The 19,516-nt window shown below is 41.3% G+C and overlaps 2 protein-coding genes across 4 annotated transcripts in view; both read right to left on the reverse strand.

Annotated features, from left to right (window-relative positions):
• The window catches only part of arhgef4 (Rho guanine nucleotide exchange factor (GEF) 4), a 79,923-nt gene extending 76,934 nt beyond the window's left edge, over positions 1–2,989 (reverse strand). The window contains exons 1-2 of one of the 2 annotated variants that reach the window (XM_028970125.1): positions 2,632–2,989; positions 206–235 (exon numbers count right to left, since the gene is read on the reverse strand). In XM_028970125.1, the coding sequence (XP_028825958.1) occupies positions 206–235; positions 2,632–2,805 (204 nt within the window). In that variant the 5' untranslated portion in view covers positions 2,806–2,989. The remainder of the gene's footprint in view (positions 1–205; positions 236–2,631) is intronic. The other variant, XM_028970130.1, reaches the window with a different exon arrangement.
• A 6,312-nt stretch (positions 2,990–9,301) lies between these two features.
• On the reverse strand, positions 9,302–18,848 carry LOC114784608 (U2 snRNP-associated SURP motif-containing protein-like). 2 transcript variants are annotated; one of them, XM_028970108.1, is made up of 26 exons: positions 18,753–18,848; positions 18,045–18,143; positions 17,248–17,359; positions 17,029–17,147; positions 16,854–16,924; positions 16,690–16,778; positions 16,466–16,501; positions 16,289–16,371; positions 15,913–16,078; positions 15,590–15,801; positions 15,203–15,246; positions 13,559–13,663; positions 13,373–13,439; positions 13,121–13,281; positions 12,462–12,624; positions 12,183–12,262; positions 11,977–12,064; positions 11,755–11,892; positions 11,315–11,504; positions 11,145–11,222; positions 10,991–11,051; positions 10,550–10,697; positions 10,342–10,452; positions 10,140–10,264; positions 9,843–10,001; positions 9,302–9,752 (listed from the first exon to the last, which is right to left on the reverse strand). In XM_028970108.1, the coding sequence occupies exons 1-26, from the start codon at positions 18,795–18,797 to the stop codon at positions 9,617–9,619; spliced, it is 2,886 nt and encodes a 961-aa protein (XP_028825941.1). In that variant the 5' UTR covers positions 18,798–18,848; the 3' UTR covers positions 9,302–9,616. The 2 variants fall into 2 exon arrangements, with proteins under 2 accessions (XP_028825941.1, XP_028825942.1); XM_028970109.1 differs by lacking the exons at positions 15,203–15,246; positions 15,913–16,078; positions 16,289–16,371; ... (5 more) ...; positions 18,045–18,143; positions 18,753–18,848 and having other exon boundaries at positions 15,590–15,692.
• Positions 18,849–19,516: the final 668 nt, after the last annotated feature.

Consider the following 19,516-nt stretch of genomic DNA (forward strand, 5'->3'; position numbering starts at 1 on the left):
TATAGAGTAATATGAACCCCTCCATTACAACTCAGAAATATGTTGGATTTGTCAAGGTGTCTTGGTTTCAGATCCCTTGTTTTCTAATCTCACATTCTGAAAAATCCATCATGGGGTGGAGGGTGTTGTTCACGTTCCAGCGTAAATGCAGGATATCAGAGAGAGCTACGCTAAAACCAAGAAAAGGTCATTAAAAACATCTTACCTGTTGTGGCGAGCCATGGCACCGTAGTCTCTAAAGAATAAAAGGAGCTCTGGTTAGTCCAAACACAGCAACAGCTTGGCGCTGTGTGCATTACCTTGTTAATGTAAATGTGATTTGGTTTTCAAACATCACCCAACATCTGCTCTGTAGGAAGACATAATGTCTGCATTGTTTTTTTTTTTTTCGTACTGATAGGAACCTACAAAAATGATGAGCATGTGTTAACAAGAACAATTTTCTTGTATTATTGTCATGCATTTCACATTTAGACCAATAAAAAATGCAAATTACAAGAGTCTCTGCTACTTTGATCTGTGTGTCCAGAGGAAAGTGCTTGAATATGCACCGAACTTTCTCCGTGCCTCTAATCAGGGGCGGTGCAACTGTCAGGGCTAATGAGACTAGCATGCACAGGACAAGGTCACGACCCCTTGACCACTGAGACCTCACCAGCTGGTCATATCGGGGAGGGTCATGAAAGTCTATTCAGAAAGGCATGACCTCCTGCTGCCGTTAACCGAGCTGAACCGAGCTGAACCGCGTGGACCACCCTCCAATGCCGAGGCACTCCGCTCAGAGCCATTAACAGGGTCATCACTGTTTATCTTAATTTCTCCCCAGTTCGTTTTCGGGAGTGAAAGCGGAGGGCTGCATGAAAAAGACCTTTGTCTGGTTTGCTAGAAAAGAGTCTAAAGTTGGAGGGTGGGGGGGTATTGGGGGGGGGAATAAGCCTCCCTCGGCCCGCCGATTTCAGCGACACTTTTGCAGAACAGGGAAGGCAACTGAGACAGGCAGAGAGAGAGAGAGAAAGAGAGAGTGTGTGTGAGAGAGAGCAACGAAGCCAAAGGGAGAAACGGCAAACAAGACTTCGCTTGTCCGGCAGATTTTTCTTATTTTTTTATTTATTAAAAAAAAAAAAAAAAAAAGTTATGATTCAAAATCTGGGGCAAATTGACTGTGTCATTTCCCCCAGCGGGAACGTGTGCAACCTGAGTCGCCGTGTCCGCCCAGTCCCACTCCAGCTTGCTAATTACCTGCTCCGACGTGCCCGCCCTGAACGGCACGGTTCGGTTCCGTGCCCCTAATCTTTATTCCGCTGCCAAGCCCACACAGGGCGCCATACTTTGTGCTAATTCCCTGGGCTTGTGACTCCATTGAAAGCCATATGAATAACGCATTCTCTCTAACTGTTTGGCGTTATGGAAAGCCTCACACTGTGAAATATGTTGGATAATGTGGTGAGTTCCTTCGACTGTTACTGATGGTTTGGTGTGAGGGAACCGCAGTCCCTCTGGCCTTGGACATGGTGACTGATTAAAACGACGTGATAAATTCAGCGATACGAGGACCGGTCCTGGATGTACGTGGTATTCTGCGACGGTTAATTGCGGCTGGGTGCACGTTAACGTCACCCTTCAACTGATTTTTCTACTTCGCCTTTTATGGCCTACATGGGCCAGATCAACAAACCTCTGGACTAAATAGCTTGTTAAGCTTCAAACTTGGCAGGAACATGCCGACCAGTCACAGGAGTGCTTTATTGCAAACTCACAGCTGTCCGGCAAAGGCCATTCCAGCCACGGCCGCGGCCATCTAAAAAAGGCATCCCAAGAGACAGGCCGTCCAGAGCATCATGAAAATAACAGGTCGGGCGGTGTTCAGTTTCCAGCCGCCATGCCAAGGTGTTGAAAAGTTTGACGCCGTCGGCTCAAAATACCACTTTGCATCGGGAGTCGCGGCCCTGATGGCCTAACGTTACCGCGAAATTTCCACTTCACACGCTCTCCGACTACAAACTACGGGAACATTATACTGTATAAGGTGTGCATGAACACATATCACCTTAAAAGCCTTCTTTGTAGGTCAAGAACTACAGCAATGTCCTGTGCAGGTACAACAAGTCTTCTGCCGTGCTACTAATAGCAGCATTGCTACACCGGTACTAGTTTCAGTCCTACCTGTAGGTACTACAGCAGTAGTAGTAGTATTAGTACTTTAGCGTAGCTATTTAGCTACCACAGTAACACCAGTAGTAGCGGAAGTGGCCCTATTCAGGTACGATATTACTACCAGTAGTTTTATATGGACATTTGGCTACTTTAGTAATTGCTGCATTAGTGCTAGCGGTCCTATGAAGGTACTATATAGGTACTATGCACAATATTAGCAGATGTAGTGCAGTCAGTGGGTTACTAAAAGTAATAGTGGTAATAGTACAGTGGTAATAATAAAGTTTAATGCAGGTACTGGGCTACAGTGTATGGCCTGCATTGTTTTAGTAAAGATAGTAGTAACAGCGGTAGTAACACTAGCTTTACCAGGTAATACTAGGTTTAGTGTTACGTTACGGTCTAAGGTAAGAGGACAGTGAGCAGTGGCGTACTGTAGGTAACTCTGTTGGAGTGAAATATAACTTTTGTTCTTACCAGGCACAGCTTCAGCACTGCCCAGCAGAGGATGTAGGCGGACAGGGTGAACTTGGCGGTCATGTACCGCTCCGGCAGACAGGTGAGGTGCATCTGCACTTCATCCAGACCCGCCGCGGGCCGCCTGTCGCCCGGCGTGCCGGCGTCGTCCCGCCGCTCCGCCTCATCGTCCATCGCCCTCAAGCCGCGCGGCGTCCCATGCGCGGAAACTCTTCAAAAAGGTCCAGCGCGTCCTGCCACCTCACGGGGAGCCGCGTTTGTCGGAGCCCCTCTTCCCCGTCCCGTCACGTCTCGTGATTTTTCCACCCCGGCCGCGGAGCGCGAGAGGCGGCGTCGTGAACGCGCGCAGCTCCGCGGTGAAGTGGCGCGCGCATCGGCCCGCTGACCGTGTGTGTGTGTGTGTGTGTGTGTGTGTGTGTGTGTGTGTGTGAGAGAGAGAGAGAGAGAGAGAGAGAGACAGGAAGAGAGAAACGTTCACGTTCAGAATCACCGAAAAGCATTTCCCTGCATAATCATACCGCGTATGACTGTGTATGGGACAAATAAAATTTGAATTTGACTCTACAAAACTTCAACAAACAGCCCTACTGAGACACTATGGATGATTGGAGAGATCACAACTGCTGGAAACGCCTGTGACGAGGAGAAGGAAAAACACCAAAAGTATAAATGCACTGAAAATAAATCTAATACAATAAAATAGAGTTTAAAGATTAATTGCATTGCATTCGGAGAACCCATTAAAATTGTTGGTATTCAGAAATCAGTATTAAATGTTCTTTTAAATGATCTCTAGACAAAGAAGATGTATTTGCAAAACAACAGACTTAAAATAATAAAATCAAAATAAAGAAAATGTTGACACTCTTGGCCACCACTGGTTGTAAGTGGCTCTGGATAAATGGCATTAATGTAAATGTATTAGCTGAAAGTTCCCACTTTTCCTGGAACCTATAACTGTTAATCAGGCTCTGACATCGATTGGCAGAAGGGTTCCCCCATTCGTCAGTGCAGAATTCCTTACGTTGTGGGATGGTTGAAGCGTGCCGTGCACTGACAGCCTGTTTCAAATCACCTCAGTAGGACTCAGGTCCAGGTCTTTCCAGAACACTCCATTTCATTCTTCTGAGCCGTTCCTTTGTAGATTTGCTGGAACACATCTTATTATACAATGAAGAATTCGCAGTGGATTCTGGCGAGGTGGTGCTACAGCAAAGCTGCCCCGAACTTTCAACACATGCTTCACTGTTGGTGGGTTTGGTTTACACCAAACATCTTGACAGCAAGGTTTCCTTCATGGGTTAAACGTGAGCAGTATCCATCTCATCATAGATGCAGATAGGTGCTTTTCAACTGTAAGAAGAGCTTCCTTAAGGACTTCTTTCAGCATCTTCAGCTTTCCAGAAGGTAGGATGGCTGATACTTTACTTTACTTTATTTTATTTTGCAGACGCTTTTATCCGAAGCGACTTACAAGAGGAAGACACCAGCAATTCTCGTTCGATTTCTATAGAATTTTGAGTTTACAAAACTAAGAGCCCTGATAAGGCCTAACTTGTCAGCAAAGAGCATGCTCAGAGATTGTTAGGTGCTAGACGAAGAAAAAAAATATAATATATATATATATTTTTTTTTTATTGTTTTGTGCAATGTGTACGCATGTGCTTGTGTAAGTGTTAGATTCCAAACTGTCTTGAGATCTTTGTATGTCCCTTTCCAGACTCATATTGGTCCACAGTCTTCAACTACAGCTTATGAATCTTATCGAATCTTATTCCTGGCATTTCTAAATTCAGTTTTTGCTTTTTTTTTTTTTTTAAATTACATGGCCTGTATAGATAGATATAATTTCTAATTTGTGCATTTTGGGAAGAACTAGCAATTCCTTAATCAAGCTGTTTGTTATGCTGGCTAATTAACTGTATAGATTACAGAGTATAGAGACAGACTTGTGTGGCAACGTCCAATTAGTAATGCTGCCATTTTCCACTCTATCTTCACATCTAAAGCCTCAGCATCAATAAAGAACCTCAGCTGTTCCTTTTGTGACACCACCACAGCTTCCTGCGAGGAGACCCATCCAAGTTCAACACAAAAGACAGCTTTGAGGGTCGGCGTGTCAATCAGACACCATCGGCTTGGAGAAGAGTGGTTCCCTTTGGGAACAACAGTGTACACATGGACCCCGGGATGACCTGCAGCACTGACACAGTTTTCCCATTGATTTCAGACTGCGCAAAACCCACTGAGACTTCATGAATAGTGCCTGTGAGAGTGGACGGGGGTCCCAAAAACAGTCAGAGGGGAGAAACAGAATTTCATTCACGCCAACGTGACTGGTCTTTGGCCAAATGTATCGGAAATGTTTATTCCATCACCACTGTACCGTTATAAATTGGGAGTGATATGGGAGACAAATCCCGGCTGGGGGGAAACTGAGTCTTATGGTCTCTGTTGTGCAGAGGCACAATAATGACATTCATCAAGGCCCAGGACGCCAAGAAAAGAAGACAAATGCTGCGTTGATAAATGCTGGCAGAAAATAATATTGATGTGTGGTCGTTGCAAAGGTCAGGAACTTAGAGTACTGTTGTGTGAATTCAACACATTGTTCTGTCATGCAGCACGTGAATAAGAGCAGTTGGTGCCCTCTTGTGGCCATCGTACAAAATTGCAATAAATGGTTCAATCGTCAAATGTTCATACTCAGAATAAATGAAGATCCTGTATTAGTCCCATAAGGTGGACATTTACAAATACAGAATGCAGCAGATCTAAGTACAGAAATATTGTTTGAGTTATATCAGATTTATATTTTTGTGCATTGGTATGCGTAAAATGAGTTGACACTGCCTTATTATTGAACTATTCATTTAGAGAAAACGTATGATAGCATCTACCTGTTAACCACAAGGTTTTTGTACACTGTAATCCCTAACAGGATAGCGGAACTAACAAAAATTAACCCAATCAGTCACCTAAGTATTTTTACATTTGCAAAATACAAATGTTCAGGCTTAATGGTACATAAATATGTACCACCTTTTTGTACATTTTTTTCAGAAGTCCACTGTAACGCTAAGGTGCCACTTTTTTGTCTTTAGTTAGTTATGTCACCCTGGCTAAACTGTAAATAATCCCGCTTTATCTCCAGTCCTTGTTGATTCGCCATTGTTTTGTTCTGTAAATGTGCTATATTATTTTGCATTTATTTTCATTAAAGACATGACCTCTACACAAACATTTAATGCAACTAAAAATGATTAGTTATCTTCTGTTAATCAATTTCTGTCAACTTCTCAAGTTCTCAATTTCCTTAATTAAATTTTTTTTTTTGCATTTATGTTGGGCTTAAGTCTCTTCCTGAAATTCAGCCTTGATGCAGTCTCAAAATGAGGTTTCTCCAATGACGTGCCGTTTCTGTGTGAGTGTCCTCAACATCAACCACAATGTTTGGGAAGGAAGTCGTGTCTGCATTTTTCCGAAAAATAAAGTCCCTTGTGACCATATAAAGGGGTGAATTCCAAATCCGACCATCTGAGCTACCGCTCTTTGAATGGTGAAGCAGAATGGCCAAAGCACTTTTTACACCCATCACCATTTATATTCACTGCAGGACCAGACAGGCTAAGGGAACTCATATTCATGTTAAATAATCTCACAAAGTGAAATTTTAATCTAATAAATTAGAGCAATGCAATATACCTAATTATGGCTGTACCACTTGAAAATTCTCAAAATAATCAAACCAAGTGAACGAATCACCAATAACTTTGTAATGGTGATTATGAGAAATAATAAAAAAAAAGAATGAGTTTATTCCAATGTACTTTCTATGAATAGCTGATGCTCTTCTTTGGACTTGATTCCAGATCCTGGTAGACGCCCTTCTGCTGAAGAGCTGCATATGGTAAGAATGCGCAATTTAGAATTTTAACTCTACTGACTATCATGAGCTCAGTGTGAGGTATTATAAGGACTGTGAGGTAGGATGGTGCTACTCCATGTTTGGCTTTGTAGGCCAGAGTTGTAGAGGTTGGATGGTACATAGTGGTAGACCAGCTAGAAGGGAGTTACAGTAATCCAGTCGTGAGATTACTAAGGACTGAACCAGTAGCTGGTTGGCCTGGGTTGACAAATAAGGACAGATTTTTCTCGACTCACATCAGCAACCTTTCCCGCTCATGTAGATTCCTTCTCTACAATGTCTGACAACCCAGGCCACCCAATTACTGGTTCAGTCCTTAGTAATCTCAAGACTGGACTACTGCAACTCAATTCTAGCTGGTCTACCTCTAAGTACAATCCAACCTCTATAACAAAATGCAGCAGCACGACTGATCTTCAACCTTCCCAAATTCTCCCACATCACCCCTCTACTACGTTCCCTCCACTGGCTCCCAGTAGCTGCACGTATCAGGTTCAAAATACTGATGCTGGCCTACAAAGCCAAACATGGAGTAGCACCATCCTGCCTCACAGCCCTTATTACACCTCGCACTGCACCTCGTATACTCCGAGCCTCCAGTACTGCTCGCCTGGTCCCCCCATCTCTGAAGGTAAAAGGAAGACACTCATCTAGACTCTTCTCCGTCTTGGCCCCTCGGTGGTGGAATGAACTTCCCATGAACAGAACAGCTCAGTCACTGAGTATTTTGAAACGGCAGCTCAAGACCTTCCTCTTTAGAGAATATTTAGATTAACTTGAAAACTTCTTATTGTCGAACTTGTGTACAGAATCTACAACAGAGTGAATAAAAAGGTTGTATTCATAGTTGGGGGTCCTAGTGAACCAGAACTGATCACTTCATAGATGGTAACTTGAAAGCACGTTGTAAGGGGTTGCTGGTTCGAATCCCGATCTGCCAAGGCACCTGTCATGGCTGCCCACTGCTCACTCAGGGTGATGGGTTAAATGCAGAGGATAAATTTCACTGTGTGCACTGTGTGCTGTGTATCACATGTGACAATCACTTCACTTTCACTCCTTCTCTAGGAATCATGTAATCATCCCTAGAGAAGGAATCGACATGATCGGGAAAGAATGTGTTCTAGTGTTGATGTGAGTCCAGAAAGAGAGTTGGTTGTCTATTGTTACGCCAAGGTTGCGGGCTGTTGTAGAAGGAGAGCGCTGTGAGTTGTCCAGGTAAATAGCAAGATCCTGATGTGGTGAAGAATCTGCTGGAATGAATATTAGCTCAGTTTTGGTGCGATCGGGTTTGAGGGGATGGGCTGCCATCCAAGATGAGATGTCAGTTAGACATGCAGAGATTTTGGAAGCAGAACCGGAAGGAGAACATAAAACATGTATAATAAAGACATAATTTGTTTCCCTGTAACTACTGATCGTAAGTCGCTCTGGATAAGGGTGTCTGATAAATGCTGTAAATGTTTTACTGTCTACTGATGGTCCATTCTACTGATTGCAAGTTGTTCTGGATATGGGGATGTGATAAATGCTATAAAATGTAAAATGTCTCTGCATCCCACTTTTGATGTTAGCGAATGAAAAATGAATGGTTGAAGAATTCTGCGAATTTCTGTGCAATTTCACAGGATAACAATATTAAACTTTTTGTCACAGTTCCGGCCTTGATCCGGGTGGGGTTTCATGGCGTCTAGGGGTTTGCCCCTGGTTTACCCGACTCTGTGTACAGTACAGGCCAAATGTTTGGACACACCTTCTCTTTCAATAGCAGGCAGTCTTATTTTTCATTTTACAGGAATAAAGATTGCAAAACTGTGGTTATAGCCTGTTTAATTATCCCACCATCAGTGAACGCCTCGGTAGATGCACTGGATTTCTTTGTCACTTTTTTGAGTTTTCAGCTATTTTTCCTCCTCTTTACGGAGGCTGCTTCCCTATGGAAAAAGAAGTGCCGTTTTGCCTCATATGAGCATAATTGAACAACAAGGGAGGCAACAAGACATCTGCCATTTTGATTGGAAGAAGGATTTTACTCTTTCTTTTTCCTGTAAGTGACTTATCAAATTTGTTTATCAGATGAAAAACATCGTCCACAGGGTCTTCTAGTGTTGTTCTTCTGTTAACTTTACTGACGCTTCAGTATCGAATTGGTCTCATTAGCACTAGTTTGGGCTTAGACTTGCAGCTCTATAATTGAGTGACAGGACAGGAGCAATACAGGGGGCCAATCAGATTTCAGATGGGGCCAAGGCCCCTGTGGGCGCTGCCCCTGGATATGAAGGTTTGAAATTGAACTTGATTCTTTTGTTTGTTGCATTGTCTGTGAGAGTGAAAAGATTATTTGGTTGGGAAGGATTTCACAGATAAATCAAAATCCACAAATTCTGAGATGAAAGATAGGAGATTTGTGCGCGTACATTTTTTTAAAACTATGAAAGCATGTGCAAATGACCTGTATTGGCAGATGCTTTTACTTGAATCTAGAACTTCTTTTTTGAAAGTTCCTAAAATATATTATACAAATCAAAGTCAGATGGTCAGGGAAAAAAAAAAAAAAAATCTTTTATCTCTCTTCATAAATTTTTGGATTGCTAAAATTCCATTTTGAAACATACCATTATCTGGTAGTTGAGGAAACCCCTTTTTGAGGCTTCCGCAACACAACAGCTAAAAACACAGATGCTGCATAAAAAGTTATACCAATTACTATACCTGGATTCATATAAAAGCAGAAAACAATGATATATTATGAATAATCTTTAATGAACTACAAAAACAAAAGACATATGTAAATAAGACTACACTCATCACACCAGGTACATGTGTGAATAAGCACAAGGATAACATTCAGTCTGAAGAAATGTACTTGAATTAATTATTACTGTACAGTATAAAACAGAGATGGCCTCGCCCACAGAGATACAACCAACATATGATTCTGACAGGCAAGGCAATCAGGCACAAACAGCTTGGTCTACATAGTCAGTGCTGTGGGGGGACATGAGAGTGTTCTGGGATGTGGGGCACTGCTGCAGAGGGCCAATGGGAGGCGGACGGTCAGTGTTTGCTCTTTTTTGATTTCTTGTGTGACCGATGTGGAGACCTGGACTTTGAACGCGACTTCTTGGCAGACTTCTTCGGTGTTCTTGAGCGTGACCTTCGGGATCGTTTTGGTGTTCTGGGTGAAGGAGACCTGGGCAAGAAACACATGTATTTTGCATGTAGAGCCATCTTGATGATACACAATTTTGGTAATTACTGAAAGAACAGTCAGTAAAGGAACCTTCTAGAAGATTTCTTGTTGCTGTAGCGTGGCGAGTCTTTGTGTGATGACCGCGACCGGGATACATCCTTGGAGTAGGACCGCTCTGACTGAGGAGATGGCGACTGCCTACGGCTGCTTCCCCGTGTTGGGCTGGGTGAAGCGCTATGCCTGCGTTTCCTGGCAACCAAACAAAAATACGATTCAACATCTGCTGTGAAATTCTAGGTCTAAATATAGAACTAAAATACATTTTATTCATCCACAGGGCATTTATTGGCCAAACCAATAAATGCTGCTTGCCGTGATGGCACAAACCTCTCTTTTGATGTTGAATCCTCCTTTTCCTTCTTGAAGTCCTTTGAACGGCTATCTGCTTTTTCTTTTTCTTTGTCCTTCTTATCTCTATCTTTCTCTTTTTCAAGTTTCTCCTTTTCCTTTTCCTGCAGGAAAAAAACGCTTTTGACTGGGAATGTTTAGAACCAGCATAAGTTTCCAGTAGCTACGCATTAGCCATTACCTTCTGTAAGAGCTTTTCTCTGTAGTGTTCAACCTGATCCTGAATGCTCTGACCAGATTTCTTGGGCCGCTTCCCTGATTCCAGCTCGTCCTGGAACTTCATGACCTTAAGCTGGAGAAAAAATGTTAAATAAAGTTCTGCTTATGGGTTGTAATAAATGATTGGGTAACCATACTATGAAAACAGTATGATTGACAGCAGTGCTCACTTCGATCTCTCTGAGTTTAGAACGTTTCTCCTCATTAATCTCTGAGTGTTTGGATTTGTCACTGACGTCTGTTTTCACAGGGTTAGAGAAAGCCTGTTGCTCTTCGGAGCGAGAGCTCTTAGCGTCATTGTCACTATCATCTTCATCCCTGCAGAAGAGACAACATGTCCTCATTAGTCCACAATCTCATATTCAGAAAAAAAAGCCAACAACCCAAATTTAGGACAAGGACCAGTGGAAGCAATCTATTATAGGCTACCAATTAAAATGGCAACACCCAAAATATGTAATGTTTTGTTGCATTGCTTTGATTAAATTTTGTTTTCCACAGACTACCAGCCAGATCATATACTAAAACACTAATGCTGACTGCACATTATTAATACTCTTTCTGCATGTGTTTCACACGTTTACCAATACTCAACAGTCATCTCTACTTACTTTTTTGGCTCCCCTGAATCTTCAGGCTGCTCAATGACCTCCCATTTAGATGTAGTAACCGCTGACACAGAAAGGAGAGAGGCTTTTGTTTCAGTACAGTGGGCATAGGTTACTGTCTTCAGGATTACTTTTCACACGGTAGCAGCATACTTACCTTGTGCCTGAAGTTCGGCTTCGTCCACGGCTTCCCATTTTGAGGGAGCCACCTTAAATGCTGACATTTTTGATGCATCTATAATTACAGTTAGTGAAATACAAAAGCAAAGTTAACAACAAAAAAGTTAAAAGTTAAAAACAAACAAAAAAAACTGAGGGAGTAGTTACATGGAAGTCCATCGAGATCATCCTCTGTGGACTTAATTGGAACACCATCCAAGTCATCCAGTGGTGCTCCATCTAGAGGTGCTCCATCAAGGGGAGCCACATCTATAGGAACTCCATCCACATCCTCAATTGGGGCTCCATCAAGCTCCTCACCTATTGGAGCCCCATCTAGGCTCTCAACAGGTTCAGGCTAAAGGCAGAGTAACAGAATATTACAGTCACCTGTTATCAATGTGTCAGATCACTGATAAATCATTAATGCTGTACCAAGAACCCCTCCAATGTTGCCTCTAACATTTTCTTTAGCCGTAACAACTCGGGTGATAGATGAGACAGTACAGTGTGAACTGTACCTTATTACCCGAGGCCACATTAAATTAGTCAACCATATAGTGCATACATGAGCCCAGCTCTAAATAAAGAGTTCAGAGATCTCTCACCTCAATCACAACTGTTGGAGGTTCTTTGTCTGCTGAGAGGTTCACCAGGCCCAGAAAGATATTTTGTAGTCGGATGAGGAAAGGGTCTGGGTACACGGCCCAGTCTTCCCAGGCCCTGAAACAAGCCATCACTCTTTGCTGGATGAGAAGTAAAAACACGAATTAGTGAGCTGACAAACCTGCTTCTAAGCTTTAATGTGAGGAATAAAGAGAAAGACGCACCTTAAAATTTTCTGACTGGAGGTGACCCTGTATTGACTTGTATGTGGCATTCAAGTCTGAGAATATCTGACAAAGCTTGCTTTCAAAACTGCACAGACATAACATCATGGGTTAATATAGCTTTTACTGACAAAGTAAAACCTCAAAATTAATCAAACCTCAAATTAATCTAACATAGTTGTGGAAAAAAAAAAGAGAAATCCTACTATTTTCTGTAGTAGGAGGCATTGGCGACTTTTGCAGAGGAATTGTAGAGAACATCAGATACTAAATACAACCTTGCAATCTGGGGGGAAAAAAATCAGATAAGTATTATATCTGCAAAAAAGGTTCCCTAAAGGCTCAGAGCATGTGTGCGACTTTTCCGATAGCTAAGAATAAAACCAGGATGCATTAAGGTAAATTTAACTATATTATTCATACAGACAGCAATGCTGATATACTTAAACCCAGCTAACATCATGACAGGCAACTGAAATGTTCACCTTTTTGGGTAGTGGGGTTTTAAGTATGGAGAGGGACTCTGTGATACACTCTACTATCTCCTCAGCAGCCTCGGCGTGGTTCAGGCAGAACAGCATGGCCTCGGCGATGTCTGCCTTCCTGGGAGTCATGCCCCTCAGCATCTCCTCCAGTTTGTCTCTCTCCCTATAAGTGAAAGTGATTGTTGTTTTGGAATTGAGACATACACAGCATAGGTGCACATAACGAAATGTGTCCTCTGCATTTAACCCATCAACCTTAGTGAGCAGTGGGCAGCCATGAAAAGTGCCCAGGGAGTAGTGCATGGGGATGGTAAATTGCTCAAGGTGACATCAGTAGCACAATGGCAGTTCATTTACATTTATGAGACATCATTTTCCATAGACTTAAAATCATTAGTTACAGGGACAGTCTAACAAAATGGTAGAAAGTGGTTTTGGACTTTGTGGACTTCTTATTCATAGGTGTGTGTTTCTTACCCACTATGCTATTACCAGCGGGATTTGAACCTACATAAGTCAGCATCCTTATTGGTTAAACCACCACAGCCCAATAAGCACCTGACTAACATTTTACTATGTACTCAAAACCTGTTATGTAACACAGGTCACAGGGTTACAAAAGGACAAAACACAGAAATAGGTGCCTTGATTTGACATACTCTTCCTTCAATGAGCCTTTTTTGTTGCCCTCCTGCTCCTCCTCATCCTCCTCTTCCTCTTGTGTGCCATGCAGGTATGGGTTGAGAGGAGGTGGATGCCATAGGGACCCATTCTTGAACATGCGAAAATCCTCAGTCTTCCATTTTGTCAGCGAATCCCCCTACAAAAAAAAAAGAAAGAAAAAAAAAAAAAAAAGAAATTCTGGTTATATGCCTTGGACAAAGTCAAAAATCATAGATCCAGCTACTCACATGTAGGATGGAGTAGAGCTTCCAGCGATAATAGACATGAGCAGGACTTTGGTTCTCAAACAGAAACCTGTGGGATAAAATTTGAAACATGAAGGACACATGTAATAATAAATATTTTTATGTATTCCTGCAACAATATGGGGAAACAATATTAGGGGAAAAAACAATAATGGGGAAAAAACATACCTATACATAGGATTGCTGATTTCTCGGTTCATGACCATGGCTTCAAACATGGGACCCTCACGCACCACAAATTCGATCATTCGGTGAATCAGAGAGAGCAAATTCCTACAAGAGAATCACAGTTAAAGCGAATGGATTCAGAACAAAAATCACAGCTTCAGTGCATTCCATCCAACAGTTATTCTCTGACCGATTTTAACAGCCTCAAATTTACATGACTCAACAAAAATGTGCTCACAATGACATTTACTGTAAAATATCTTTGACTATTTATAAGTGAATCATATAAAGACAATGCATTATTACTATTGTGGTTATTATTACATAGGAAAAACAACAACTATGATTTATAACGAAGCAATCAGAGCACCAGAATTGTTCTACAATCACTTAAAAAACAAGTTCAATCCATGTAGACATGTCTCTAACAGGCTAAAATGTAAGAAAAATTAAAAGCAGTAAGTAATAAGAACACTAACTTAAAAGAGAAACAATATGCTCCGTTAAGGTTCTATCAATTAAATAGAATTAAATAATTCTAAATAAATTATCTTGAAATAATCATAAATAAAGCAGCTTTGGAAGCAGGCTATACACGTGCAATAAGGCAGAACCAAAGCAGTAGAGGATTGTTGGCCTAAATAGGCTAAAAGTCCAGTTTTAGGAAGAGCCAAGTTATTTGATTACATATTGCATAAACACAAGCAGAAAAGTCACACTGAAGAATAGCAAGGATGTGAACATTTTCCAGAGAAATCTAGTTGAGGTGCCGACTGTGCAAATTAGCCTAAAGCGGCCAACAAAACCACATCAAAAGGATGTTCTTTATTTCATTTTTCAAACACATATCACATTTACTTGGGTTATTGGAGCCGACCATACCAATGTCTGGGTAAAACTCTGTATACTTTCCCAATCCATCCCATGATGTTTTCAGGGTCCCTCGTTGCCGCAGACAGTTCAACGTGTGCTGCTCACCAAGGCCAATGTCAAAGGTCACTGAGACTTTGGGGGACTTTGGAAGTGGTGGTTGGAATGCTAAACAAGGGCCAGATTAACTTTGCCCATGCCTGACTGACAGAGGCCAGGGGGAGTGCGGTTGGACTGAGCAGTAGTCTGACTGAGGTAGTTAACACATGGGTTCCAGTGGAGGTGCTGTATGTCTGATACACGCTATAGGTGTGAGTTTGCAACACTACTGTGACACTATGAGAAATACTGTTGGCATGAAGAGAGGGGATGGAACCCTAAGTTTTAATAAAACAGGGCCCTATAATATCCATTTTATTCAAATAAAATAGTTTTAAATCAAATTCATACCTGTATATAACACTTCTTCATAAATAGTCTTTGCAACTTTTGCTTGTGAATGTCATGTCACTAACTAAGCAACAAGCTCTCCCGTGTATTTCCATCATTTAACTGAAATCATAGGGCCCTGGTGAATGTGGTGAAACCCCAAACTAAATCTCAAACTAATCTAAGATCTGGATTACGAAAGGATCTATTTCTGCCTCAACTATTGCTCAATCCAACCAAACTACCCCCAGCAGCATGAATCAAACCAATCATTCAAACTTTAGAATCATTATGGGATGTGTTTCTCTCGTTTACACCAATTTAAAAAAAAAATCAAACATGTACCTTTCTGTTGGGATAACCACTTTGACTATGGCTTGCGACAGAGTCTGTATATGAAGTCACATCAGATAATAAACACAGAATATGTGAGTATTGTTAACAGACAATAAGAAAAATGCATTGAATACTGCATAGAACAACTTTCCTGTACTGCTTACAGTTTTACACATATTGTTTTAAAAGCACATTCATGGTTTTACATTATCTACTTTTGCACACTTACCAGTCAAATCACACACACACACACACAAAATCAAATCAGCCTGCATTGCTGCTACTCAAAAAAAAAGCTAATGCTAAGATTTATCTATACAGATTATGCTCTCTAGAACATGAAAGCCACCATCGACACTTGGGCCTAAAGTTCCCCTCCACGGCAGGGGGCTTTACCTTGTCAAACTCCTCCTTGTTTTTAGGCAGGGGTTGCAAGGTGGCGTTGGGGTTCTTCAGCCTCTCTCGGGGCTGGGCATTGAATGGCAGGCCAGAGGGTGGTGGGGGCAAGGTGTGCTCCATCATTGAGGGGGGTATGTATATGGGATGGGGCGGAATGGGTACGCCTTTTCCCCACCCCAGCTTCATTTCAAAATTCATGATAGTCTTGCCTAAATTTAAAACAACATGGTGCCATTGTATGAAAAAACATGCATTGATCAATTTAAAGCTGCATAGCCACAATGTATGCGTGTAATTTAATCTCAATTTTTTTTTTTTACCATTTAAGTGCTTCAAGGCACGTTCTGCATCTTTCCTGCACATAAAAGCCACAAATCCACAGTTCCTCTCTCGTGCCCTCTCCTCATCTGTTCTGGGCCACATAATCTTGACACTGGCCAGAGGGCCATATCGCCCAAACTCTTGACAGAGCATCTCCTCATTCATCTAGAACAAAAGCAGCATGGTATCTCATCAACAAAGGAACTAATTCAGAACACTGACGCTAAAGTACAGTAATCAGGCTATATGAGCAGATACAAATACTTCCTTATCCATCATATCTCTTAAGCAAACACAGCATACAAAAGCCGGAACTTTGTTTTCAAGAGGGTGTTAGAACACACAGGAGAGGCCTATGATGAAAATGCTGCCTACTTGAGGATTGATATTGCCCAGATACAGGTTGGTGGTAGAGGGATCGCCGACATCATGGGAGCCAGGAGCAGAGTCATCCAACACTGCAAGAAAGGTATCGGGGGGTATTATTATATCAACTGGTGTAAAAATGTGTTTAGTCTATCCAAAGCAGGTCACATTTTTAAATGTAATTACCACTGTTGGGCCGGTTTCTGCGGGTAGAACCATCCACTAAAAAAAAAAAAAAAAGCAGAGAGGCAGAGTAAATGTTACTGACAGATAGAGGTTAGGTAAAGGTTAGGTTAGTTGTGATTAGAGGAGCAGACATGTGAGTCCACACACCTAAGCCTGTGTCAGTGGGTCTGAAATGGGGTAAAATAATTCTGAGTGGGGTAAAATAATTCTGATTTGTCACTCACTGGAGCGCCGGCCATCACCTCCAGAAAGTGGCTCGAAGCGGCTGACTCGTCCTTTCATTTTGTGGCGCTCATCTCTCTCCTCCTGTATTCTGTGTCAGAGAAGTTGAGTCAAGGATGCATTCAAAATATATTTTGAAATATTTTAGTGGGGGAAAGGGACTTACTGTTTCAGTTCCTCTTTGAAAAGTTCTAGGTTGCTCTTTTTCTTCTCCTTATCATTGCTCTTCTTTGAAGCCTAATAATGCACCAGTGAATACGAATGAGCAACTGCTTAAAAGCTCTATATACAGCATGTGAATGTATTTTTAAATCATCAGATGGACACAGAATAGTACGTACGTGTCTTTTATCAAGTGCTAAAAACTGTGGAGGTGTATCCAAGGGCAAAAAGCTCTTGTTCTCAAAACGTGACTTGGGCTTATACAGTTTACCCTTCTTAGTATCACCAGCTGCTTCTTCTGCAGAAGAACGGAAGAGGCTATAAACTTGATGTATTATAATTCTACAAGGCTTGATACACTTAGCATAGCATGCAAATGAGTTTTGACTCAGACGTACCTTGGGTGGCATTTGCAACCCCCCCACGAACAAAAGTCTTGACTTTGCCTTCTCCTCCCTCAAAGGCAGCAAGAAACTCCTCATAAATTTCCGCAGCTGCTCTCTCATCTTCCTGCAAATGATTATTTCATTTTTACAGACTCACGATTATAATCGTATAATTGATGCAATATTGCAATGATGCAGTGCAGAACATAATTGATTACATAATTAACGATATTGCTGGGTGATTTTCTGCCGGAGGTATAAAAATTCTTGTTAAAAAGTCGTGCCGGTAAGCGCTGTGATCTGAGTACAGCGGCACTCTGGGTAGGAGTTTCTCCGCGGCCTTGTTCACACACAGCGCTTATTTGTCGAACTTTGACATCTGCGCTACGTGACATATTTTTGTGCAAAAAATAGGATCCAAGCGGGCGAGTGTTCTTTCTGCCACTTCAAAACACACACAAAGCAGGAATGGAGGGAAAAACTGATTTTTCTCTGAGTGTCCAGAAATCTAAAATACATTATAGTCTTAGGGGGAGCTTAGGAAAACACACATACTTTTTGCTCTGAGCCCCGTGGGCGATTTTCTTGTCCACAGGTGTACGAGACCTTAACACTTGTATTTGAAAACATCATGTGACCAAGTAGAAAATATATGGCATGCATCGATATTGAGGCATTCAATCGTAGTTGAACCGAATGATGAGACCATTGAAGGTTAGTCCTCTACAATGGTACCACATAACAGGGAGGAGAAAAAAAAAAACTCAAAATGTACCAAAGCTGTGATATGTATCGTGTGAATGCTTTACCTTCTTTTTGATCTCCTCTTGTTCTTTCTTGCTTAGTGTTCGTTTAGCTACTGCCATCTTTCCAATGCTGAAAGACTTCAGCTTGCTTTCAAACAGTGCCTAGGAAATAAATGATCATAAGTAAGAAGTCTTGAACCATTCAGAAGAGAGGAAGCTTCAGCTTCGCAAGGCAAGAAAGTAAGAAACATGAGACAGGCAGATTCTAAACTTTACCAGGACAATTTCAATACTTTATCTAGTACATACCATTCTATTCAATTCGTAAATGACCTCTAGCATATTTTAGGAAAAAACTGATGGACATTCAAACTAACCAATACATAAAAAATCAAACGTACAAAATCTACATACAAAAACCGCCAGAACACGATCGCTCTAGCTAGCCGAGGCCTTTACATCACATAAGCACGGAGACACAGACACTCTGACGCTCACATGACGTTTATTTAAATGGCTGAACAGCAACATGCAACTTAATAACATAACGCCCGCAAAAATAATACATTTTCTTCAAACGTAACGCTCTGCACTTGGGGGCTAAAAGGTAGGTAATGTTATTTAGCCACTAGCATTTAGCCTCGTTCACTACACGAAATCAGGACATGTGTCATAGAAAAGTGCGGTGCGCTTAATTTAGGGGAAAGCAACTAATTAAAGTTTGCAACAAATACCGCCTTATTTTGGCACAGAGAAAGACATTCCATGTACCTTGGCGCTGGCTTTGTTCGTACCGCCAGGCGTCTTGTCCGCCATCTTGACTAAGTAAAGACGTTAATCGATTGTCGAGTTTTGATATAATCCAGACTGACTAGTGGATTACCTATGTACCGGAGAATGACAGCTGGTCTTCAACGCTTCTATTATCTGTTAGTATTAGAAAGGTCAAGAACAACAACAAAATGCAACTTTATCAAAAGGTGATACATAAATAATACATAAATAACCATTCGATGTTTTACAAATGACATGCACTAAATTGTTAAAATAAAATGCACTTTGTAGAAATGCACTAAACTACACTGAGATACAATTAATAATAAAACGTCAAATATACTTATTTTACAGGTTAAGGATATGTCACCCTGTGACTATGAATCAATTTGAGAAAATTGTTGTAGTTGCAATGGCCTAAATAAGACCAGCAGATGGTGCAATTTAACTAACTACCTACCTATCTATCTATCTATCTATCTATCTATCTATCTATCTATCTATCTATCTATCTATCTATCTATCTATCTATCTATCTATCTATCTATCTATCTATCTATCTTGTAAATAATAGTATGTTCTGGTTTTTGGCTGGGTTGCTGTTTTATTCATTGCTGTTTTATTTATTGATGAATCAATGAATCGGTGAAATATATGGATGGATGAATAAATGAATGAATCAATACTGTAATAGTCATATTCAGGGTACATTTTATACATCGATCCATTCCATTTTAAGGTGTGCGATAATTACAAGAAAA

This window comes from Denticeps clupeoides, chromosome 2 (genome assembly GCF_900700375.1).
Source record: "Denticeps clupeoides chromosome 2, fDenClu1.1, whole genome shotgun sequence".
Taxonomy (NCBI): Eukaryota; Metazoa; Chordata; class Actinopteri; order Clupeiformes; family Denticipitidae; genus Denticeps; species Denticeps clupeoides.

What these genes read in the sequence shown, in the direction of transcription:
- LOC114784608 (XM_028970108.1), bottom strand. Translation starts at nt 18,797, where the DNA reads ATGGCGGACAAGACGCCTGGCGGTACGAACAAAGCCAGCGCCAAG. An exon ending in TGGGCAATATCAATCCTCAA is followed by an intron (nt 16,079 to 16,288) that starts GTAGGCAGCATT and finishes CTTTTGTTCTAG; the next exon opens with ATGAATGAGGAGATGCTCTG. An exon ending in TCCAGTCAGAAAATTTTAAG is followed by an intron (nt 11,893 to 11,976) that starts GTGCGTCTTTCT and finishes CTTCTCATCCAG; the next exon opens with CAAAGAGTGATGGCTTGTTT.